Below are 21,830 nucleotides of genomic sequence, written 5' to 3'. Positions count from 1 at the left end.
TTCGAAGATGCTGACGCTCCGCCGCGGTGTTTTTCGCGCTCGAAGATGACGTCGACGCGGTGGAGGTCTCGCCCGCGCGATTGCGCGGCGGCCGAAGCGCGGTCGCGCGCACCGCGCCGCGGGGTGGGTTCGTCGAGGTCGACGCGCGGAGTGCGGCGCGCGCGTTCGCCGAGGTCGCGCGCGCCGCGTTCCGCGCGCTCGCGCGCGTCGTCGTCGACGCGCTTAACAACGATCCCGACGCGGAGGCGGACATTTCGACCGCGGCGGACGAATTCCGCGGCGTTCGCGCGTCAATCTACCGCGGGCGCGCGTTCAGTCTCGTCCTTCGAGGCGACGAATCGTCTCGTGCGCGGCCGGGGAGCGCTGTCGCGAGGAACCCGCGAAAGAGCCGCCGCGTTGGGAGGGCGCGCGCGGATCTCTGTCGTTCCCGCGCGCGGTAAATGTGCTTTGAGAATAAATGCCGCCCCGCTGGTTGACACGCTGTCACCGCGGAAGTGCTGCGAGGAATACAGTTCTATGAGCGAGCAGTCTGGGAGAGGTGTCTGGGAGGGGGAATCCCGAGATCTCTCGCGCGAGCGCCGGCGCGGCGTCATCAGCGTCAGCGCAGCGTCAGCGTGTCGACACACTTTTTCTGCGCGCCGACGACCGGGGCGCTCGACGCGCGGATGTCCGGGGAACCCGATTCCCCGGACCCGCGCGTCGTCCGCGCGCCGGAGGATGGCACGTACTACGTCACGAACCACGACGGCGTCGTCGAGACGTGGAAGACCGGGGCGCGGTACCGCCTGATCTCCGTGCTCGGTCACGGAAGTTTCGGCGCGGTGTGCAAAGCTCGAGACGTCCTCGCGCGACGCGTGGTCGCGATGAAGCGCGTCCCGAACGCGCTGTGCACGCTCGAGAACGCGAAGAGGGTCCTGCGAGAGGTCGTCGTCCTGAACCGGCTCGACCATCCGAACATCATCAAGATCTACAGCATCTTTCACGCCCCGAGCAGCGCGGGGCCCTCGCGCATGGACCCGACGACGTTCTCGCTCGTGCCGATGTCCATAGACCTCTACATGGTCTTCGAGTGCGCGGAGGGCGGGGATCTGTACGAAATTCGAGGCGAGATGAGCTCCAGAGAGGTGCGCTCGCTCATGAAGCAGCTCACGACGGCGATCAAGTACATGCACGACGTCGGGGTGTGGCACCGAGACATCAAGTCCGCGAATCTGCTGTGCGGGCGCGCGCGGTTCGGCGGCCGCGTCGTGAAGGTGTGCGACTTTGGCCTGGCGCGCGGCGCGCGGCGCGGCGGCAGGGACGCGGCGGCGGACGAGAGCGCGGAACACCTCGACGCGCTCGGCGGCGGCGGCGGCGACGACCCGGTGCCGGCGTTCGACGACGCGCGCTCGGCGAAGCGCGCGAAGAAAAAACGCTCGAGCCTCGACGCCGCGACGCCCGCGGCGGCGACGCCGGCGCCGCCCCCCGGCGCGTTCGCGCGGCAAGAGATGCTCACCGGCGTCGTCGCGACGCCGTGCTACCGCGCGCCCGAGGTGATCATGTCCAACGGGGCGTACACCGGCGCGATGGACGTGTGGTCGTTGGGTTGCATCTTCGGCGAGTTGTTACAGCGGAGCCAACAGCACGCGTACGCGCCGAGGCTGACGGTTCGGCCGTTGTTTCGATTCGACGACGACCCGGTGCCGACGCCGGGGGAAGGGGAGATGTACACCGGGTGGGCGCGCGGGATGCGAAGGACGAGCGGCGGCGGCGGCGGAGAAGGAGCGAGCGGGAGTGGGTCGGGGAGGGGGGCGGGGGCGGGGGCGGGATCCTATGAGCATTTACAGACGGACGTCGGCGACGACGCGCACTCCGCGCGCGTGAAAGCGCGGCTCGATCTGTTCTTCGACGTCATCGGGACGCCGTCGTGGTACGACGTCGAAGCGGTGTCGAACGTGAGGTGGCGGCGGTACCTGCGCGGGATACGAGGACGGCCGGGGAGCATCACGGAGGACTACAAAGGCTGCGACGAGGTCGCGCGCGATTTACTGCTGCGCATGCTGACGTTCGATCCGAAACGCCGCGCGGGCCTCGACGAGATACTCGCGCACGCGTACTTCGCCGAGGATCCCGACGAGCCGCACCCCGGGGGCGGCGGCGGCGGAGGCGACGCCGCGAGCGCTGACCGACCGTCGCGCGTCGACGCGACGGACGCGGGGGGCGGCGGCGGCGGCGCGGCCGGGGGCGAGCGGACGCGGTTCTGGGAGATGAGCAACCCCCGCGACGCGCTCGCGGCGCTCGAGCTCGACTTCGCGTCCGTGTCGAAAGTCGAGCGTGACCCCAACCCGACGACGGCGAACGCGTGGAGGGACCACTTCAAGGCGCTGTTCGAGATGGAGTGCCGCAGAGAGACCCGGAGCGGCGAAGCTCGCGACGGCGGCGGATGGGACGACGACGACGGCGGGAGCCCCGGGGGTCTGTCCGAGGCGTTCCCGCTCTTCTTCCACGCGGGCGAAGCCGCGGTGCCGTACGCCGGCACGGCGCGCTCGCGCGAGGAAGAGGGCGCGGAGGCGCTCGAGCGCTATCTCTCGCTCGGCGACGCCGCCGGCGGGGTCCTCCAGACGTCTCGGCAAAAGGAGTGGGCGGAGATGGATCTTCCGAGCGCGGACCGCGCGAGGGCGGAGGCGGAGGGCGCGAGATCGACGTGGGGGGTGAGCGCGATGCCGCCGGGGATGACGGAGCAGGAGGGGTGGGCGTACCTCAGCATGAACAACCAACAGAGTCGGTGACGACGGACGCAACTTCGCGGGAGTAGGCGCTCATCGAGTTGTCCGTGCACGGGACGGGGGATGGTGACGGAGCACGACCCGCGGATCGATCCGTTCGATTGATCGATGGAGGACTTGATGTCGATGTCGGGTGGGCGGGTTGGGTGGGCGGGTCGAGGCGGAGTGCATGGGTCGGGGGTGTAGCGTGACGACGAGATAGAAGGACGCGTAGGCGCGGGTGTGATGAACAGAGGGCGTTCGTTCTTTCTTTTCGGTTCTCTCGTCTCCGTCGTTCAGTCGACGCGCTCGCGCTTCTTCGTGTGTTGGTTCGTTCCGCGGGGTCAGCACTTCGGGCACCCGCTGGGTCTGTCGCTGTTCGTGCGGTCGTTCAACCTCGCCCGCCACTCGTGCTTGCACTCGACGTTGCTGCACTTCCACTTCGCCTTGTAGTCCGACCCTTTCGTCACCGCCGTCGGCGGCTTGTCCTTGTCGACGTACTCGCGCGACAACTTCTTCCCGAGCTCGCCGTTCTTCTCGCACCACGCGAGGAAGTTGTTCGTCTTGCTCGCCGGCAGTCGATTCGCGCACTTCGGACACCCGTTGGGTTTGTCGCTCCTCGTGCGGTCCTTCATCTTCGCCCGCCACACGTGTTTGCACTCGACGTTGCTGCACTTCCACTTCGCCTTGTACTTCGACCCTTTCTTCACCGCCGTCGGCGGCTTGTCCTTATCGACGTACTCGCGCGACAGCTTCTTGCCTCGCTCGCCGTTCTTCTCGCACCACGCGAGGAAGTTGTTCGTCTTGCTCGCCGGCAGTCGATTCGCGCACTTCGGACACCCGTTGGGTTTGTCGCTCCTCGTGCGGTCCTTCATCTTCGCCCGCCACACGTGCTTGCACTTCAAACACTTCCACTTCGCCTTGTATTTCGACGCTTTCGTCAGCTCCGTCGGCAGCTCCTCGCGGAACTCGTTGGCGAGCCTCTCGCCGCGCTCCCCGTTCTCCGCGCACCACTCGAGGAACGGTTTGCCCGGACGTCCGGGTGGCATGATCGTCGTGCGAGGCGCGGCGTGGCGGCGCGCGAGAGGAAGTGAGAGGCCACGAAAAGCCACGACAACTCCACAAAACTTCACGTCGTCGAGTCGGTGTTCTCAACAGACCTCGGGTGCGTTCAATAGTCTATGTTCATCGGTCAGTTGAAAGGTAAAGCGATCAAATATTGAAACCGAGGTGTGGGTGAAAAACGTTCGTATAGACCTCACCCCGCCCCGTCGGAATTTTGCTGGCAGAAGAGCGCATCTGAAAAGCTGCAGAAAAGGCCGCCCTCTCTGCATTCCTTCCGGAGCGCGCGCTCGGCGTGCGGCGGCGGACGCGATGGGGTGCTGCGCCTCCAAGCCAGACCCGGAGAAGGCGGCGAAGGCGCCTAAGGACGAGGTCGTCGAGAGCGGGAAGAGCGACGACGCCCCGAGCACGAGCGGCGCGTCGCCCGACGCGCCCTCCGACGGATCTCGTCGCGAGAATGTTTTCGCGGCGTCGGCACCGCTCTCGTCGGAACGATTCGCGAGCCCGAGCGACGTCGCCGTCGACTCCGCGCGAACGAGCGGGGACGGCGACGACGACGCGGAGTCCGCGTACGCGCAGAAGGTGGCGACCGACGTCGAAGCCGCCGCGGACGCGGCGATACGCGAGTCCGTCGTCAAGGTCGAGGCCGCCGCGGAGGCGAGGATGGAAGCGCGCGCGATCGCGAACGATTCCACCGCGTCCGCCGAGGCGCGCGCGCGCGCCGCCTCCGCGGCCGCGGACGCGGAGAAGATGGAAGCGCGAGCGCACGCGGAGATGGCCGCCGCGAGGAAGATGAAAGCCGCGCTCGCGCTCGCGTTCGCCAAGGCGAACAAGAACACCGCGCGGTGGGTGAGCGCGTCCCGGAACGTCGCGGCGAGGAGAAGCGAGGACGGAGAGGCGACCGCGCGTCTCGAGGCTGCGCGCAGGGCGAAAGAGGAGGAGGAAGCGCATTCGCGCGCGGAGGCGCTGGAGGTGGAGCACATCGCCGCGGACCACGTCAAAAACGCGACGCAGTGGCTCAGCGCGACGAAGAGGGTCGTCGAGGACGCCGCCGCGCGACGATCGAACCGCGCGAGACAATTCGAAGAAATCGTCGCCGCGGAGAGAGAAGCCGCGTCGGTCGCGGAAGCGCTCGCGCACGAGGAAGCCGTCGCGGCCGCGCGAGCGGAGGTCGAGGCGCACCACGACGCGGTCGCGAAAGCGGAGGCCGCCGCGAGGGCGAAGCACGACGCGGAGGCGTTCGAGACCGCGTTGGAGGAGGCGACGCGCGAGGCGGCCGCCGCGGAGCGCGACGCGTCCGCGGAAGAGGCGCTCAGGGACGAGGCCCGCCGCGTCGCCGCGGAGGCCGCCGCGGCCGCGGAGGCCGCCGCGGCCGCGGAAGCCGCCGCGCACGCGGCGTCGATGGAGAAAGCCGCCGCGGAGGCGGCGGCGCGCGCGGACGCGGAGAGGAAAGCGGTGGCGGAAATGCGCGCGCACGAGGAGGCGGTCGCGCGCGCGAAAGCGGAGGAGAAAGCGCGGCGAGACGCCGCGGAGGAGGAGCTCAGGCGAATCGAAGCGCGCCGCGTCGCCGCGGAGGCTGCCGCGCTCGCCGCTGAGGCGAAAGCCGCGGACGACGTCGCGCGTTTGGAGCGCGAAGCCGCGGCGCGCGCGGAGGAGAAAGCGCGCCAACGCGCGGAGGAGAAGCGTCGCCTCGCGGAGACCGCCGAGGCGAGAATCGTCGCGATGGCGCGCGAGGTGGAGCGCGCGAACGCCGCCGCGGCCGCCGCGGAGGCCGCGGTCGTCGCGGCGTCCGAGGCGGAGGACGCCGCGGCCGCGGACGTCGACGCGCGCGCGGCGGCGGCGGAGGCTGAGCGCGCGGCGGAGGCGGCGGAGGACGCGTTGACGCTCGCGAGGGACGCGGAGACGCGCGCGCGCGAGGAGCGCGTCCGCGCGGCGGAGGAGGACGCGCGCGCGCGCGAATTCGCGGAGGTGGCGGCGACGGCGGAGTCGCACGCGCGCGCGGCGGCGGAGCGACGGGCGCGGGACGCGGAGAGCGCCGCCGCCGCCGCCGCCGCCTCCGCCGCCGCGGAGGAGGACGAGAGAGAAAAGGAGGCGGCGGCGAAGCGCGCGATCGAGGCGAAGCTCGCCGCGGACGCCGCCGCCGCCGCGGAGACGGCGGCGCGCGAGGCCGCGGAGGCCGCGGCGAGGGCGGAGCGGGTCGCGCGCGCGGAAGCGGCGGAGAAGGCGGAGAGAGAACGCCGCGCGCACGAAGACGCGATGGAGAAAGAGCGCGCGAGGGACGCCGCGGCGGCGGCGGAGAGGCGGTCGGAAGACGAGGCGAGGGCGCGGGACGCGGCGCTGAGAGCCGCGAACGAGGTCCGCGCGATGGCGGAGGCGGCGTTCGACCTCGACGCGAGCGGAGAGATCCCGTGCCGCCCGATAGACGACGACTCGGACTCGGACTCGGACTCGGACTCAGTCGACAGCGTCAGCAGCAGCAGCGACGACGACGACGACGACGCCTCCCTCGGGTCCGTCGCGAGCGACGTCGACGAGATCGACATCGACGAGTTCGGTCTGCCGCACTCCGACGTCACGCATCACAGGCTCGACACGCACGCGCTGAGCATCACGCTGACCGGGACGATCGAGGCGATCCGACGCCGGCGGCGGATATTCGACGAGCACGCGCGCGCGCCGACGGACTTTTTCGCGCGCGCGCTCGAGAGGGAAGGGAAGTGGACGCCGCCGTCGAAGACGCGGTCGCCGACGCGGTCGCGGACGATGTCTCCGGAGGTGGAACAAAGGCTTCTGACGCTCCTCGATAAAGAACAGCGGCGCGGCGGCGCCAGCGCCAGCGTCAGCGCGTGGTCGACGCCGACGTCGACGCCGCGGAGTTTCGTCTCCGCGAGCGACGCCGCGCGGATTCGACGCGCCGCGGAGACGGTCGGGGCGTTCGAGGACGCGCGTCGATCGTCGCCGTCGCCGTCGCCGCCGCCGTCGATGAGCGCCGAGGTTGGCGAGCGGCTCGTCGACCTCCTCGAGCTCGAGGTCGCGGCGAGGGAGGGCGCAGCGACGCCGACGAGCCCGGCGCGGAGGGAACGACCCGCGCTCCGCGCGCGCGTCCCCGCGACGGAGGAGCGATCGGCGGCCGGGAGCCCGAGGAGCCCGGCGTCCGCGGCGGCGGCGGCGCGGCGCGCGGAAATTCTCGCCTCGACGCGCGCGGCGGCTCGCGCGGCGGAGGCGGTCGAGCGCGCGCGCGCGTGGGTCGAGCGCCCGCAGAGCGTCTCCGCCGCGTCGACGCCGCGTCGCGCGCGCGCGTCGGCGTCGGCGGCGGCGGCGAAGCCGTCGCCGAGGTCGTCGCCGCGGCCGACCGCGTCTCCGGTCGCGCGGAGGTCCCCGGGCGGGGACGGGGGTCGGTTCGCGGATCGCGACGCGCGGCGCGAGCGCGAGGACAGGGCGAACGCGCGACGCGGCGGAGGGCGGGTCGAGTACGAGTACGAGCGCGAGTACGAGCGCGAGTACGGCGACGCCGCGTCCGCGACGCCGTCGCGGCGGTCGTCGAGCGCGCGCGATCGGCGGCGACGCCGCGAGGAGAGAGATCGAGAGAAGGGCGTCGAGGGATTCAGAGCCGTGGGGAACGCGTGGAGGGGCGTCGGGCGGTTTCTCGCGGGAAGGCGGTGACTGACGCGCGCGCCGTGGGCGTATCGGTGGCGCTCGCGCGTCGACGTCGAGAGTCTCATCAATCGACATCGACGACGGTGTACGTTTACGTTCGCGGGCGTGTTAGAACGACGCCGGCCGCGTCGACGTTGAGAGTCTCAACATCGGCGACGGTTCATGTCATCAAAACGAACCGACACGACACCACACCACACGACGCGATCACATGACGACGCAGCCGTCGAACTTGCCCTTGTCCGCGTTGCGCGCCTTCGCCGCCGCCTTCTTCTCGTTGAGCTCCTTCTGGAACTTTTGGTAATCGGCGCTCGAGACCTCCTCCTGGCCGTCCTTCAGGAACACCTTCTTCCAGAACGAGGACTCCTCCTCCTCCGCCGCGGCTTTCTTCGAGTCGCGCGTCGCGTTCGGGACGACGGAGGTGGAGCGCGCGGACTTCGGGCGCGTCGGCGCCTGCGAACGGAGACGCGGGGAGGAGACGAGAGCGATCTGTCGTCGGCGGAGGCGGGAGGGAACGGTTTTCGGGAGACGACCGCGTCGCGCGACGCGGGCGACGCGAGACGCGCGCGGATCGAGACGCGCCTGGACGCGCGCGGAGAGCGTGGTCGTGGACGTGATGGACTGCATGATGACGTTAACGCGGACGCGTGACTCGTGCGAGCGACTGTGCGCGCGTCCGCGACGGAACGATCGCGATCAGATGATATCGCGAGATAACGCGAGATCCGCGCCGACTGAGCTGGCAGGCGCGGTGTCGGGCGCGTCGAGCGCGCGATCGGTGGTCGTCGGTGCCGTCGCCGCGGCGTCTATTACACCCGGGGTCTATACCCCGATGCGAACTCTAGGCCTACGCGCGCTACGAACGCGCTTTCCCTCCTCCACCCGCGGTCCCTTCCTCGGTCTCTTCATCGCGCGCCCACGACGTTCGGGTCGCGCAGCATCGCGAGCTTCTTGTTACCCGCGCGGATGAGGTGCTCCACGAGCAGAACATCCTTCCTCGGGTCCAGACGCGCGTGACGCTCGAAGTCGTCCCTAATCTGCCGCGAGATGGCCGCTCGCGCGGTCGCGTCCTTCGATCGCGCGGCGCGGAGAAGCGAGCGGTGCAGCGACAGGACCTGCTTCGCCAGCCCGCTCAGGCGCGCGGGCGCCATCGCGAGTGACGCCCCTTCCGCGCGATGACGTCGCGTCGTCCAGTCTACCAGTCTACCAGTCTACCAGTCCAGTACTGATCCTGTCAGATGGAAGTTGACTTCTCCTCCGCGGGTCACAGCGGAGCGGCGCGGACGCGGTCGGGGTACCGCGATGTCCGCCGCCGGCGGCATGCACGGCAGAGTCGAGCGCGAGGCTCCCGAGCCGCACGACCACGTCATCAAGCTCCTCCTCGTCGGCGACAGCGGCGTCGGAAAGAGCAGCCTCCTCGTTCGATTCACCGACGACGTCTTCGAGGACCAGTCGCCTACGATCGGCGTGGACTTCAAGCTGAAGTACCTGAACGCGCGAGGGAAGCGACTGAAACTCACGGTGTGGGACACCGCGGGTCAGGAGCGGTTCAGGACGCTGACGAGCTCGTACTACCGCGGCGCGCAAGGGATCGTGTTCGTGTACGACATCACGAAGCGAGAGAGCTTCGAGAACGTCAGCGAGATCTGGGCGAAGGAGGTGGATCTGTACGCCACCGTGGAGGACTGCGTGAAGATCGTCATCGGGAACAAGATCGACAAGGAGAAGGCGAGGGAGGTGAGCAGGAAGGAGGGCGAGGCGTTCGCGGAGGACAACGGGTGCTTATTCCTCGAGACGAGCGCGAAGAGCCGACGCAACGTCAAGGAGGCGTTCGACGAGCTCGTGAGTCGAGTGCTGGACACGCCGTCGCTGCTGACGGAGCACGACCCGGGCGGCGGCGGGAGGGTGCGGCTGAATCGGTTGGTCGACAGCGCGCGGAGCGGGTGCGCGTGTCTGTGAGTTGGGAGGTGGGGAGGGCTCGGAGGCAGAGGCGGGCCGGCGCGCGACCCGCGTAGATACAGTAGTCTATCATGTGCGACGACATCGCGCCGTCGTCGTTCGTAAACGTAAACGTAAACGCGAGAGAAGCGTCGATCGTTTACCCGCGGCCGCCCGCCGCGCTCGTTTCCCATCGAAATGCCTCCTACTGTGGGCACTATCTTTACGTTATACAGCACGCGAGACCCCGCTCGCTCGCTCGCTCGTCGCCTCGCGGGTTCTCTTCTCTCCCTCCCGTCTCGTCCGACTGTCGCCCCGCGGGCTCTCGCGTCGTCCGAAACTATACATCGACCTCCATCAGACCGCGTCTGTCCGTCGCGCGCGCGCGCCGGTCGAATCAATCAGAATCAGCGAAGCGGCTTCGCGAGCTCGTTCTCCATGTGCCGCAGCCGCGTCATGAGCGAGAGATCGTAGAAATCCTCCCCCATCGCCACCGTGAACCCGCCGACGAGCTTCGAATCCACCTTGGTCTCCACCGTCAGCTCGTCCTCCGGGTCGTCCAGTTTCTTCTTGATCAACCCCGTCAGCCTGGTCAACTGATCTTCGTTCAGCGGAAACGCCGACGTGACCGTCGCCTTCACCTGCCCCGCGGCTTTCAGAGAGTACTCTTCCAGGCACCCGAGGATCTTCGATGTCTCTTTCAGGCGCCCGTTCTCCGCGGTGACGCACAGGAACGACTTGGTGATCTTGTCGAACCCGGCGCCGTCGCAAAACTCGGTGATGCCGGCGATCTTCTTCGCCTTGGGCATCGTCGGGTCGTAGAGGAAGTTTCTAAACTTCTCGTCCGTGTTCGCCGCGTCGACGAGCTGCGCGTGGACGGAGAGAGGGGGGGGGCAAGAAGAGAGGGTCAGAGACGCGCGGAGGGAGGCGGGCGGGGAGAAGGAGACAGACCAGACGACGAAATCGAGACGGACGAGGTTTTGCTTGCTTCTCTCGCGTCGAGGTCGATCGCTCGCTCCGGAGTTGGCGCCGCGACGCGGCGTCGGAGGAGTTCCGAGGGCGCGCACCGTCTTGATCTCGGACTGGACTCTCTCCAAGACGCCTTCCTTGCTCGCGGCGGTGTACACCGCGGAGGCGTACCGCGCGGGGAGGCCGAACAGGTTGAGCGGGGGCTGCGGGGAAAAAGAGACGAACAGCGCGTGAGCGACGACGACGACGACGGGTGGAGGGGCGACGGAGGCGCGCGCGATGACGGTGACGCGGCGTTCGACGTACCGCGTGCTCGTCGTATTCCCATTCCTCTTCATCGTCTTCGTACTCCTCGACGTCCTCGCCGCCGTCCTCGCCGCCGTCCTCGGTGGTCGCGGAGAACCAGCGGGGCTGCGGATGGATGGATGGAGAGCCGGGAAAGGGTCAGCGACGCGATGAGAAAAAAAAACCGGAGACGCATCGCGCGCGCGGAAACGCGCGCAATCGCGCGCGAGCGATGACGCACCCTTTTCATGGAGGACGCCGCGGCCGGGTAGGCCTGCCTGGCCGCCGGCACGAACCGGGTCCAGAGCGTGGAGGCGGTCTTGCGAAGCATGGTCGTCCGCGACGGTGATTGTGAAGTTGTCGTTGGCGCCTGGTCTATTTTATTCGAGCACCCGCCGCGCCGCGTCGCTTGGGAAGTTGAGGGATCGATCGAAGAGGACCGCGACGATCGATGGCGAGGCGAGGGCGCGCTCGACGGACGCGCGAGTCTCCAGAAAACCTTCACGACGTGTTCATCACAAAGGCGCTACGTGCTAAGGCGGCGCTTCACGCCGCCGATGTTTCTTTAGAGTACACGTCGCGCGCCCGCGGCCGCGACGATCGCTGCCTCCTCCGTTCGTCCCCGTCGCCCGTCCGTCCAGAGAGCCCGTCCGTGTCCAACCCTAAAATCGCTCTGGGATGGATCCGCGCGCGCGTCCTCGCCCGCGAGCCCTCGCCCCACCCTCCGCGCTCGCCTCCGCCGCGCGCGGTCCGTCCCAGAGCCGACCCCGCCGCTCGATCGCGCGCCGCGCGCGACGCCATCGGACGCTCAGTGGTGCTGCCCGCCCGGGTTCGCGAACGAGGACTTCTTGATGTCCTCCTTCGTCACCCCTAACGTCGCGTAGGTGACCGCGGCGCCGACGACGCCGAAGCCGGCGATGAACGGCCACATGAGCTTCGCCTGGGTCACGGCGTGCGAGGCCATGCTGACGTTACGGTACGGCATGTTGCGTGAGTGGGCGGCGTGCGTCGCGCGGTCGCGATCTGAGCGCGCCCTCTCGGCGGCACCGCGATGGCTGCAAGCGCTCAACTGAGTTTCATCGCCCGACGCGTTGACGCGACGACCAGACGCGACGCACGCGACCGGCAGTGGCGTTGTTGTTTTCATCACTCCCCTCCGCGCCCGCCTCGGCGCCGCGCGGCGGGATGGAGTACGACGCGTACGACCCGACGCTCCCTTCGCGCCGCGAAGACGCCCCCGAAGACCACAAGAACGTCGCGTACTGGTCCTGCGTCGCCCTCGGCGCGGGCATCCTCTTCCCGTGGAACGCGTGGATCACCGCGGTAGATTACTTCGAGATGACGTACCCCGGACGGCACGTCGACCGCGTCTTCCCGGTGCTGTACTTCTTCCCGAACGTCTGCGCGCTCCTCGTCGTGCTGAAGCACGGGCACCGCCTGTCGCAGCGCGCGAGAGTTCGAGGCGGGTTCGTCGTCTTCCTCCTCTGCCTCCTCGCGCCCGCGTTCGCGTCGTTCGCGGTCGTGTGCGTCGCCGTCGCGCTCACCGGCGCCGCGGACGCGTTCGCGCAGGGCTCCCTGTTCGGCGTCGTCGCGCCGATGCCGCCGTCGCACACGCAGGCGCTCATGGCGGGGACCTCCGTCAGCGGCCTCGTCATCGCGACGCTGCGGTTGACGACGCGGGCCGCGTTCGGGGAAGCGAACGTGCGCACTGCGGCGGGGGCGTATTTCGGCGTCGCCGCCGCGTGGGTGCTGGCGTGCGTCGCTCTGCACGGCGTCCTCGAGCGGACGGAGATGTACGCGTACTACACACGCGAAAAGGACGGCGGCGGGGACTACGTCACCGTGGAGGAGGCGGACGAGGAGGCGGACGAGACGCGGCGAGCTCTCGCGCCGGGAGGTCCGTCGTCGTCGTCCGGCGTCGGCGGCGGCGGATCAGGCGGGAAACGCTCCTCGCGCGGCGTCGGCGTCCGGGAAGCGCGCGACGTGCTTCGACGCGCGTGGCCGCAGGCTGTCTCCGTGTACGCCGTCTACGCGGTCACCCTGAGCATCTTCCCCGGCGTGCTCGCCGAGGACGTCAGCAGCGCGAAACTCGGGTCGTGGTACCCACTCGTCCTCATCGCGTGTTTCAACCTCTTCGACGTCGTTGGCAAAGCCGCGCCGGCGCTGGCGCCGGCTCTCGCCGCGCGCGCGGGCGGGGACGCGCGCGCGCTCCTGACGCTCGCGCTGACGCGCGTTCTCTTCGTGCCCGCGTTCGTATGCGTCAGCGCGCGGCGCGGGTTCGAAGCGCTCAGCGCGAACGAACTCCCGTGCGTTTTGCTCGTGATGGCGTTGGGGTGGACGAACGGCTGGGTCGGCGCCGTCGCGATGATGGCCGCGCCCGAGGCGGCGGAGGCGTCGCGGCGGGAGGCGTGCGGGACGGTGATGGTGCTGTTCTTGTTGTCCGGGCTCACGACCGGCGCGTTCTGCGGGTGGCTGTGGCTGCTGTGACGAGCGGCGCGCGATGCGATGGATGGTCGAGAGTGGGAACGGAGGCGAGGGCGGCGCGCGGTTCGGGCGAGCGGCGCGACGCTCGTCGTCTTCTCGTCGTGGTGACGTTGATTACAACGACGGTAGTCGTAGTAGTAGTAGGATAGGGCTATTGTCGTATGGGTTGGTTAGGCTGATTAGCTATCGTCTTCGCGTCGTCCGTCCGTCGTGAAGCGACGCGACGCGCGGCGCGTCGTCCGTCGCGTCGCGTCACTTCGACTTCCCGAGCGACTTCATGAGCGCCTCGCGTTGCGCGTGCAGCTCCTCTTTGCCCTCCGCCTGCGCGAGGAAAAAGATTATCCGCTCCATGCAATTCTCCGGGAGCTGATGCAACCCCGGCCTCTGGATCAGCGACATCTCCTTCGGATCCCTCACGAGCGTCACCTTCGCGCCCTCGATCAACGGCGCGTCCGGTTTGAGCGTGCTCATCGCCGCGACGGAGCCGGTCATCCCGCCGATCAGACTCTTCCTCCCGCGGCCCTTCTTCGCGCTCTTCTCCGCGCGCTCCTCCTTCGTCCCCATGTACAGATGCCTCCCGCTGATCAGGTGCTTGTACGACTGCATCTGCCCCCCGCGGTTGACTTTCGCGATGATCCGCTTCGACTTCCTCGATCGCTGCTGCCCGCCGCCCGGCGGCGGCGGCGACTCCGGCGGCGACTCCGTCGGGTCCGGCTTGGCGCGTTTCCCCCGCCCGAGCGCGTCCGCGACTCTCTCGTTCTCCTCCTTCTGCGCGGTCGCGTCTTCCCAGCACTGGTCGTCCGTCATCGGCTCGATCTTCAGCGTCATCTTTTCGAACTCTCCCAGCACTCTCTCCGTGACTTGGTCCCATATCGGCGGCATCTTGTCCTCGTCCACCGTCCCAGGTTCCTTCTCCTTCTTCACCATGTTGCCGTTTTCATCCTCGTACTCGCTCTCGCTCTCCGAGGACGAGTACTCGCTGCTGCTGCCGTCGTCGCTGTCGCCAAGGCATCGCACCTTCCGTCGCGTCAAGTCCGGCGGCTGCGACCGGCTGCGCTTCTCGCACAGGAGTAACATCCGCACGGCGACGCGGAACGACACGCGGCCGTACCTCGCGTGCGCCCCCGGCGTCCACTCGAACCATACGGACGGTTTGGGGGGGGCGCAATTCTTGGGGACGAAGAACTCGAGGCCGTCCGTCCCGTGCAGGAGCTCGGGCTGGTCGTAGAACAGCGTCGAGACGTTCTTGATCACCTGCGTCGCGGGGCGGGGAGGGCGGGGGAGGCGTTAGGGGGCGGGTCAGTCGCCGGCGTCGGAGGCTGGATGGATATTTTTTTCGCGCCGCGCTCGATCAATCGACGAGAAAAAAGCGCGAAACCGAATCCCGCGTGTAAAAATCTCGTTTTTTTGACCCGAGATTTCTGGGTTCAAACGCGTCGATCGCGGGCTGCGACACGAGGGCGCGATCGATCGCGAGACAATCTCGATCGACGTAAGACAACTGTGCCCTAACGCTTTCGAGTTCGTTCGGGGAACGAGGGGACGGACGCGATGCCGCGCGCTCGCGCGCGGCGCGGGGCGCGCCCCTCGCCGCGCGCGCGCGCGCGATCGATCGCGGAACCCCGCGCGAGACGAAGGTTTTTTTTTCGCGGCGGGAAAAGACGCGCCTGCTCGGTCGTGAACTCCGTGTTCCTGAAGCGGATGAGGATAGCCAGGAAGGCGTGGTAGGGTCGCTCGTCGTGGCTGTACACCTTGCGGATCCGCTTCAGGAGGTTGTACCCGCCGCCTATGGTCGGTTGCGTCCCCTGCGATCGCGACGAGGGAGGGAATGGACGTCAGGCGTGGCGCGGGGACGGCGGCGCGATCGCGCGGGGCGCGCGCGCGCGCGGAATCGCGCGCGGAATCGCGCGCGCGAACCCGCCGCGAGAAAGAAGGGTTCGTCCCGGCGGACGAGCGGACGCGTGACAGGTGAGAGAGGAACGGCCGTCGCGAAATGGTCTCGCGTCGCTCGGCGTGTTCGACGCGCTCGCCGCGCGCGATGACGCGCGGAAAAGACGCGCGAAAACGCAGGATCGACGCGAAAACACCCCGAGGAAACAACGCGCGCGATCGCGCGATGAGCGAGCGCGGGGCGGGACGCACGTCGCCCTGTTCCTCCGCGGCTGCGTCCTTGGAGGCACTGAATTTGTACGGCTGCGCGAGGAAAAGGCCGAGGAATGGTGGAAACGTGGCACGGGGTCGTCAGTGGATGCGCGTCGGCGCGAGCGCGAATCCTCGCGGGTTTACCCGCGCGCCGCAGCGTTCGCACGATGGACGTCTCGGGGAGAGATTCGCGGGTTGGGATCTCGAAATTCGCGCGCGATGGCGACGACGCGAACGAGGAAAGACAGCTGTCATCGTCCGCGTGGGATCGCGCGCGAGCCGTGCGGGGTCTTCATTCGAGAGCGACGAGCGCGAGAGAAGAGCGAGCGCGCACCTCGGGCAAGAAGCAGTTGAAGCCGTCGAGCAGGTCAGGGTGTCCGCCTAGGAGCACTTTCACCCGTTTCACGACCTCGGGGGTGTCGGATCTGCGTGATGACGCGCGCGGGGGTCAGCGGAGGTTGGGGGTGGGGGGTAAAATCACGCGCGAGCGTGCGAAACGCCAGTGTAGAGTCCGTCGGATGCGCGCGGACGCACCGCGCGTTCTTGAAGTCCCTCATCACCTCGAGGAACGCCTCGTACACCTGAGGGTTGCTCGCGGCGAACCTCGCCTTCACGGCTCGAACGTACGTGAGCGCATCCTGGGGCGGCTCCGGCGCGCCGACCGCGGGCGGCGCCATTCCGGCCGGCCGCGCGGCAGTCGCTTTTCTTTCTCCTCCTAACGGGAGCTGCGACCGCGATGGATGAGGAGAAAGTCGCAGGAGAAAAACTCCCCGGCGTTCGCGTCTCGCGCCGCTGACGCGGTCGGAAACGTCTCGCGCGCGAGCGTTCGGAATCGAACGCGGATCGAACGCGTCAACTCGTGCGCGCGCGTGCGGAGCGCGTCGTCGAGTGCTTCCGAGCGCGCGCGGATTGCGGCAAACAGATTCCCGAACACGGTTAAAAATACTAACGAGCCGTCTCTCGCTGGGAGATCGGACCGCTGACCCACTCGGCGGGGTCGCCATCTCGGCCAATCAAATCACGGGATTTCGTAACGTCTTTTTTTCACCGCGGCCGTTTTTCACCGCCGCGCGCCCACCGCGGACGCGCCGTCTCGCTCGACTCGACGCCGCGTCCCCCCCGCGCGCGCGCGCCCCCCTCCCCCCCGCGCGCGCGCGTCCACGCTGCTCACCGCGCCGCGTCCTCGTCGTCCCTAAACAGAAGCGCCAGCCGCGCGGGGACCCACCCGTCGCGCGCGTCGCCCTCGTCGTCGCCCTCGCCGCCGCGACGCGTCGCCGCCGCGAGGAGCCGCGTCGCCCAATCGCCCGGCGCCGCCGCGACGCGCGCGCGTCCGGGGGACACTACCGAACCAGAGTCCTCCGCGTCCACCTCTTCCACCTCTCCCGCGTCCTCTTCCGCGTCCTCGTCCTCGTCCGCGAACCCGTCCACGGCGTGGAACACCGCGTGCCCCCTGAACAGCGCCGCGTCGCCGCCGCGTAAGACGACGTCGATCCCCGGCGCGGCTTGCCCCGGCGTCGCCGCGCCGGGCGCGTACGCGGCGTACTGACCGTCCTCGGCGGGCGGTCTGCCGAAGTTGAAGCGGACCGGTCGACCGACGCTGATCGAGAGCGTCCACCCGACCGGTCGATCGAGGTGGCTCTGCATCTTTCCGCAGTTCGCGTCGCGACGGTCGCTGCGGTCGCCGTAGACGAGCGCCCAGAAGTGCGACGCGTCGAACGTCCGATTCGACGACGACGACGACGACGACGACGACGACGACGCGGGAGACGCCGCGGCGATTCGCGACGCGAGCGCGTTGGCGAGCGCGAAGATGTCGTCCGGGCGCGTGCGCAGCGCGCCCACGTCCCGCCCGCAGTGGCCGTGGCACCTCTCGATCCCGCACGCGCGCCGGCACTCGCGCGGGCGCTCCCCGCGGCCGCCCGACGCGTGCGACGCGACGATGAACGGGTGGTCCTGCGCGCGCGCGCGCGCGGGCCACGACTCGTGCGCGTCCCCGGCGAGGGCGCCGACGCGGTCGACGAGCGCGCCCTGGGCGTCCGTCTCGAGCGCGCCGCGGAGGACGTAGCACTCCCACGGCAGCCGCTCGACGACCGCGCGAGGGGACACCTCCATCCGCGCGAGCGAATCTGACCTGCCTAGGGTTGAGGCGCGGACTGGTAAACTGGAGAGAGAAGTAGAAGTCAGGTATAAGTTTGGAACGCCCCGAGATCTCGTCCCCGTCTGTCACTCGCCGCGCGCGCGACGACGGCGCGTCCTCTTCCTCCTCCTCCTCCTCCGCGGCCTCGATGCGGAGTGTTCCCGAACCCCGCGATCGACGCGACGCGACGTCGCCTCAACCGCGGATGAACATCGGGGACGTCGACGATAACGCGGGGGACGGATCGTATTCCGACGATCTGAGTCTCTTAGAACGATTCGACGCGAAAGCGCGCGATGTCTTCCACGCGCACGTACTCTCGCGGCTCGACGGCGGCGACCTCGCGATGCTCGCGCTGGTGAGCCGGAGTATGCGCGCCGTCGTGTTCGATCGGTTCGTGTTCAATACGCCCCTCGGCGACCTGAAGGGCGTCGCGGCGGTGAGGAGGGAGCTCGGGAGGATGTCGAACTTCGTCGGGTCGGTCAGCAGGTTGGCGTGGGCAAAGGAGCGAGGGTGTCCGTGGGACGCGAGGACTTGCGCACATGCCGCGTGGAAGGGCCACCTGGAGGTGCTGCAGTGGGCGCGCGCGAACGGCCCTCCGTGGGACGAGTGGACTTGCGCCTATGCCGCGTGGAAGGGCCACCTGGAGGTGCTGCAGTGGGCGCGCGCGAACGGTTGCCCGTGGAACGCGAAGACTTGCTCCTCAGCCGCGTTCGGCGGTCACCTCGAGGTGCTGAAATGGATGCGTGCGAACGGCTGCCCGTGGGACGCGTGGACTTGCAAGGATGCCGCGCAAAACGGCCACCTGGAGGTGTTGCATTGGGCGCGCGCGAACGGCGCTCCGTGGGACGCGATGACTTGCCGCTATGCCGCGCTTTGCGGCCACCTGGAGGTGCTGCAGTGGGCGCGCGCGAACGGCTGCCCGTGGGACGAGAATACTTGCACCTATGCCGCGAAACACGGTCACCTGGAGGTGCTGCAGTGGGCGCGAGCAAACGGCGCTCCGTGGGACGAGAATACTTGCCGCAAAGCCGCGAAACACGGTCACCTGGAGGTGCTGCAGTGGGCGCGCGCGAACGGCGCTCCGTGGGACGCGAGGACTTGCCGCACAGCCGCGGAAGGCGGCCACCTGGAGGTGCTGCAGTGGGCGCGCGCGAACGGCTGCCCGTGGGACGAGAATACTTGCGTCTATGCCGCGGGTGAAGGCCACCTTGAGGTGCTGCAGTGGGCGCGAGCGAACGGCGCTCCGTGGGACGAGAATACTTGCGTCTATGCCGCGGGTGAAGGCCACCTTGAGGTGCTGCAGTGGGCGCGAGCGAACGGCGCTCCGTGGAACGAGTGGACTTGCACCTCTGCCGCGCAGCGCGGCTACCTGGAGGTGCTGCAGTGGGCGCGCGCGAACGGCGCTCCGTGGGACAAGTTGACTTGCGCCAATGCCGCGGGAGAAGGTCACCTGGAGGTGCTGCAGTGGGCGCGTGCGAACGGCGCTCCGTGGGACGAGTGGACTTGCGCCAGGGCCGCGGATGGCGGCCACCTGGAGGTGCTGCAGTGGGCGCGCGCGAACGGCGCACCGTGGAACAAGTTGACTTGCGCCGCAGCCGCGGGAGGCGGTCACCTGGAGGTGCTGCAGTGGGCGCGCGCGAACGGCGCTCCGGAATAAGGCGATGAGGACAACGACGAGACGGATGACGACCACGTCGAGTGAGCGTCGATGAGAAAATCATCAACGCGTCCCCGGGGACGGCGCGAGGTTGACCGCGGCGCCGACGCGCGAGAACGAACGAGGACGAGCGCGAACAGATTGAAACACGCGACGAACGAGTACGAGTACACGTGTAGACGTACGTGTACGTGTACAGTAGACGATGTAACGAGGAGAACGCACACGCTCTATCTTTTTTTCTACTCTACGTCGTCCCCCCTCGGGTGGGCCCCGTCACGACCGCCTCAACACCGCGGCCAACGCCTCGACCTCCGCGCTCACGGCGTCCTCGTCCATGTACCTCGCCGCGGCCAACCGCAGTCGCTGCCGCGTCTCCTCCTTCGTGTCGTTTAAGTCGCACGAAAAGATCTCGTCCGTGGGCTGGAACCGATGGTACCGGTCCCGCGTCCCGAGCACGTGCCTGACCGTCGCGTCGACTTGCACGACGTCGCACGTCGCGTTGACTAAGTTCTCGACCCACGCGCGCGAGGTCCCGCTCGCGGCGACCTCCCTGGGGACGGACGCGCCCGTGCCCAAGGACACGACGCACAGCGGCCGCGATCGATCGAACAGCCTTCGCGCCTCGAAGATGCCCACCGCCGTCGGGTTGTTACACGCGATGGCGCCGTCGATGAACCGCAGCGACGCGGCGACCCTGGACGCGTCCTTCGCGGACGTCGTCGTCTTGCCGTCCACGGCGGTCGCGTCGTTCGGGTCGTCCTCCGCGTTCGGGTCCTCCTCCGCGGTCGCGTCCGTCTCTCTGGCGTCGTCGCCGTCGCCGTCGCCGTCGCCGTCGTCGTCGCCGCGCGCGGAGGCGAACGCCGCCGCCGCCGCGAGCTCGGACGACGACGCGCTTCGCGACGTCCCGGAGATGCCGCCGCCGACGGGCTGCTGCTCCGGCGTCTCCGTCGACCCGACCGCGGTGACTTTCCCCAGACCGAGCTCTTTGTCCACGGTGAGCTCTTCCATGTACCACGGCGCCGCCGTCGTCGCTCGCAACGCGTGCACGACGCCGGCTCTGTGCTCGCCGGGGAGCTCGCCGACGGCGCTGACGTTCTGGCCGTTACACGCGGGGTCTCGCCGGTACGACCGCAACAGATACGGCGTGCTCGGGACCCTGGACACCAGCGACGAAACGAGGCACACGCGCGGGGGCGACGGACGCGGCGCCGCGGTGTACCACCGCTGATGCGCGCCCATCGCGTACAACGGCTGGTCCGCCTCGGAGCCTAATATCTTCTCGCGCATGAGCCGCTCGAACGCCTTCGCCGCGGTGTGCCCCGGCCCGCGCTTCAGGAGCGTGTAGTACCCGTCGCTCTTGAACACCTCCGCGGCCATGTTGTCGTACACGTCCGACACTTCCGCGAGGGACAAACGAAGTAAACCGGCGCCGATCGCGATGAGCCCGCCGGTGGACGTGCCCAAGATGAGGTCGAAGCACTCCCCGACGCACGTCTCCCCGGCGGCTTTCATGATCCGCTCGAGCATGACGATCGTCGCGAGGCCGCGGATGCCGCCGCCGTCGAGGCACAGGACGCGCACGGGGCGAGAAGATGAGTCGTCGGAAGCGCCCATCGCGGCGGCGGAGGCGGCGTCCTCCGCGGCGGCGCGCGCGGGCGACGGGAACGACCGGTCGAGAATGGACGCGCCCTCGTCCCCGAGCGCGTACGCGACGCGCATCGCCGCCGTCCATTTCCTCGCCCTCGCGGCTTCCAACGCGTCGAGGGGTTCGCCGTCGTCGTCTGCGGCGTTGTCGGCGTCGTCGTCTTCCTCGATCGCGGGCTCCGGGTCCGGGTAGTCCTCGCTCGCGCGACGATCGCTCGCGTCCCCCGGCGTCGACGCGTCCGGCTTCGGCGGGGACGCGTCGTCGCCATCGTCCGCGTCCACGGCGTCGCGCTCCGCGTCGTCGTCGTCGCCGCCGCCGCCGTCCGTCGCTTTCTTCTTCGTCGGCGGCGCCGGTTTCGACGGCGACGGCATCTCCTTGAGCTCCATCTCCGTTTCGGTCTTCTTCTCGCCGCCGCTGAATCCGAACAAGTTCGCGGCTCTTCCGAACACGGTCGCGGAGGCGCCCGCCGCGGACGGCGACGGCGCGACGTCCGTCGGGGTCTTGTTCTCCGCCGCCGCCGCCGCGAGCTCCGCGGCGGCGGCCGCCGCGGCCGCCATCGCCGCCTGTTCCGCCTCGTTCGCGGCGACGTTCCTCGCGACGCCGATGAGGTTCGCGCGCATGCGTCGTCGTCTGGCTTCGACGCGCCGCGCCGCCGCCGCCGCCTCCGCGGACGGTCGCGCGGCGCACGCCGCGGCGAGTCGCTTCCCGCACCGGCGCGACACCTCTCTCGAGGAGCCGTGCTCTTTCGCGTCGATCGTGTTATCCAGGATCACTTCCCACGCGCCGCTTCTCCCGCCCGCGCCGCCGCCGACGACGCTCTCGAGCTCCCCCGCGGGGAGCGCGAACGCGGGAATGCCCACCGGGACGTCGTAATTCGGCGACGGAATGAGCGGCTGCACCGGCGGGTGTCGCGCCTCGCGTTTCGGCCACAGAAATATCGCCGCCACCGCGCCCGCGCTCTGCGCGAGGTACACGAGCCGGCTCGCCTGCTTGATCATCGCGACGTGCGCGGACCACTCGCCGTCTTTCGCTCGAAACACCGCGACGCCGCCCTCGATGGAGACGCGCGGCGTCGGCGTCGGCGGCGGCGCCGGCGCCGGTTAT

The 21,830-nt window shown here is 69.1% G+C and overlaps 14 protein-coding genes across 14 annotated transcripts in view; 6 read left to right on the top strand and 8 right to left on the bottom strand.

Annotated features, from left to right (window-relative positions):
• Positions 1-776: 776 nt before the first annotated feature.
• MICPUCDRAFT_4166 (uncharacterized protein) lies at positions 777-1,610 on the top strand (the record flags this gene model as incomplete). The annotated part of the gene is made up of 2 exons (XM_003057395.1): positions 777-1,216; positions 1,421-1,610. Coding segments are annotated over 2 exons (630 nt in total), but the record flags the coding sequence as incomplete, so codon positions are not given.
• Positions 1,611-2,422: 812 nt separating this feature from the next.
• MICPUCDRAFT_62546 (uncharacterized protein) lies at positions 2,423-3,012 on the top strand (the record flags this gene model as incomplete). Its single annotated transcript, XM_003057394.1, has 1 exon — positions 2,423-3,012. One exon carries the CDS (start codon positions 2,423-2,425, stop codon positions 2,792-2,794), a length of 372 nt encoding a protein of 123 aa, XP_003057440.1. The 3' UTR covers positions 2,795-3,012.
• Positions 3,013-3,088: 76 nt separating this feature from the next.
• MICPUCDRAFT_56605 (uncharacterized protein) lies at positions 3,089-3,793 on the bottom strand (the record flags this gene model as incomplete). The annotated part of the gene is made up of 1 exon (XM_003056918.1): positions 3,089-3,793. The coding sequence occupies one exon, from the start codon at positions 3,791-3,793 to the stop codon at positions 3,089-3,091; it is 705 nt and encodes a 234-aa protein (XP_003056964.1).
• Positions 3,794-4,118: 325 nt separating this feature from the next.
• On the top strand, positions 4,119-7,469 carry MICPUCDRAFT_56604 (uncharacterized protein; the record flags this gene model as incomplete). The annotated part of the gene is made up of 1 exon (XM_003057393.1): positions 4,119-7,469. The coding sequence occupies one exon, from the start codon at positions 4,119-4,121 to the stop codon at positions 7,467-7,469; it is 3,351 nt and encodes a 1,116-aa protein (XP_003057439.1).
• Positions 7,470-7,670: 201 nt separating this feature from the next.
• MICPUCDRAFT_56603 (uncharacterized protein) lies at positions 7,671-8,090 on the bottom strand (the record flags this gene model as incomplete). Its single annotated transcript, XM_003056917.1, has 1 exon — positions 7,671-8,090. The coding sequence occupies one exon, from the start codon at positions 8,088-8,090 to the stop codon at positions 7,671-7,673; it is 420 nt and encodes a 139-aa protein (XP_003056963.1).
• Positions 8,091-8,368: 278 nt separating this feature from the next.
• Positions 8,369-8,614, bottom strand: MICPUCDRAFT_56602 (uncharacterized protein; the record flags this gene model as incomplete). Its single annotated transcript, XM_003056916.1, has 1 exon — positions 8,369-8,614. One exon carries the CDS (start codon positions 8,612-8,614, stop codon positions 8,369-8,371), a length of 246 nt encoding a protein of 81 aa, XP_003056962.1.
• A 146-nt stretch (positions 8,615-8,760) lies between these two features.
• On the top strand, positions 8,761-9,548 carry MICPUCDRAFT_37396 (uncharacterized protein). The gene has a single exon (XM_003057392.1). It carries the CDS (start codon positions 8,766-8,768, stop codon positions 9,420-9,422), a length of 657 nt encoding a protein of 218 aa, XP_003057438.1. The 5' UTR covers positions 8,761-8,765; the 3' UTR covers positions 9,423-9,548.
• A 29-nt stretch (positions 9,549-9,577) lies between these two features.
• Positions 9,578-10,995, bottom strand: MICPUCDRAFT_56600 (H+-or Na+-translocating f-type, v-type and A-type ATPase superfamily). The gene is made up of 3 exons (XM_003056915.1): positions 10,897-10,995; positions 10,677-10,781; positions 9,578-10,573 (listed from the first exon to the last, which is right to left on the bottom strand). The coding sequence occupies exons 1-3, from the start codon at positions 10,984-10,986 to the stop codon at positions 9,809-9,811; spliced, it is 960 nt and encodes a 319-aa protein (XP_003056961.1). The 5' UTR covers positions 10,987-10,995; the 3' UTR covers positions 9,578-9,808.
• A 468-nt stretch (positions 10,996-11,463) lies between these two features.
• MICPUCDRAFT_56599 (uncharacterized protein) lies at positions 11,464-11,640 on the bottom strand (the record flags this gene model as incomplete). Its single annotated transcript, XM_003056914.1, has 1 exon — positions 11,464-11,640. The coding sequence occupies one exon, from the start codon at positions 11,638-11,640 to the stop codon at positions 11,464-11,466; it is 177 nt and encodes a 58-aa protein (XP_003056960.1).
• A 257-nt stretch (positions 11,641-11,897) lies between these two features.
• Positions 11,898-13,142, top strand: MICPUCDRAFT_3936 (equilibrative nucleoside transporter family; the record flags this gene model as incomplete). The annotated part of the gene is made up of 3 exons (XM_003057391.2): positions 11,898-12,497; positions 12,553-12,556; positions 12,631-13,142. Coding segments are annotated over 3 exons (1,116 nt in total), but the record flags the coding sequence as incomplete, so codon positions are not given.
• A 249-nt stretch (positions 13,143-13,391) lies between these two features.
• MICPUCDRAFT_62542 (uncharacterized protein) lies at positions 13,392-16,285 on the bottom strand (the record flags this gene model as incomplete). Its single annotated transcript, XM_003056913.1, has 5 exons — positions 13,392-14,393; positions 14,807-14,944; positions 15,282-15,332; positions 15,616-15,706; positions 15,816-16,285. The coding sequence occupies 5 exons, from the start codon at positions 16,283-16,285 to the stop codon at positions 13,392-13,394; spliced, it is 1,752 nt and encodes a 583-aa protein (XP_003056959.1).
• A 163-nt stretch (positions 16,286-16,448) lies between these two features.
• On the bottom strand, positions 16,449-17,393 carry MICPUCDRAFT_38934 (uncharacterized protein; the record flags this gene model as incomplete). Its single annotated transcript, XM_003056912.1, has 1 exon — positions 16,449-17,393. The coding sequence occupies one exon, from the start codon at positions 17,391-17,393 to the stop codon at positions 16,449-16,451; it is 945 nt and encodes a 314-aa protein (XP_003056958.1).
• Positions 17,394-17,623: 230 nt separating this feature from the next.
• MICPUCDRAFT_56595 (uncharacterized protein) lies at positions 17,624-19,078 on the top strand (the record flags this gene model as incomplete). The annotated part of the gene is made up of 1 exon (XM_003057390.1): positions 17,624-19,078. One exon carries the CDS (start codon positions 17,624-17,626, stop codon positions 19,076-19,078), a length of 1,455 nt encoding a protein of 484 aa, XP_003057436.1.
• A 276-nt stretch (positions 19,079-19,354) lies between these two features.
• MICPUCDRAFT_46817 (uncharacterized protein) overlaps positions 19,355-21,830 on the bottom strand; it is a gene marked incomplete at both ends in the record, with an annotated part of 5,637 nt that continues 3,161 nt past the window's right edge. Inside the window, one exon of the mRNA XM_003056911.1 lies at positions 19,355-21,778. Coding sequence (XP_003056957.1) covers positions 19,355-21,778 — 2,424 coding nt within the window. The remainder of the gene's footprint in view (positions 21,779-21,830) is intronic.

Source organism: Micromonas pusilla (assembly GCF_000151265.4).
Source record: "Micromonas pusilla CCMP1545 genomic scaffold MICPUCscaffold_3, whole genome shotgun sequence".
Taxonomy (NCBI): Eukaryota; Viridiplantae; Chlorophyta; class Mamiellophyceae; order Mamiellales; family Mamiellaceae; genus Micromonas; species Micromonas pusilla.
Note: the sequence above shows the minus strand (reverse complement) of the source record. Positions and strands in the feature narration are given on the sequence as shown.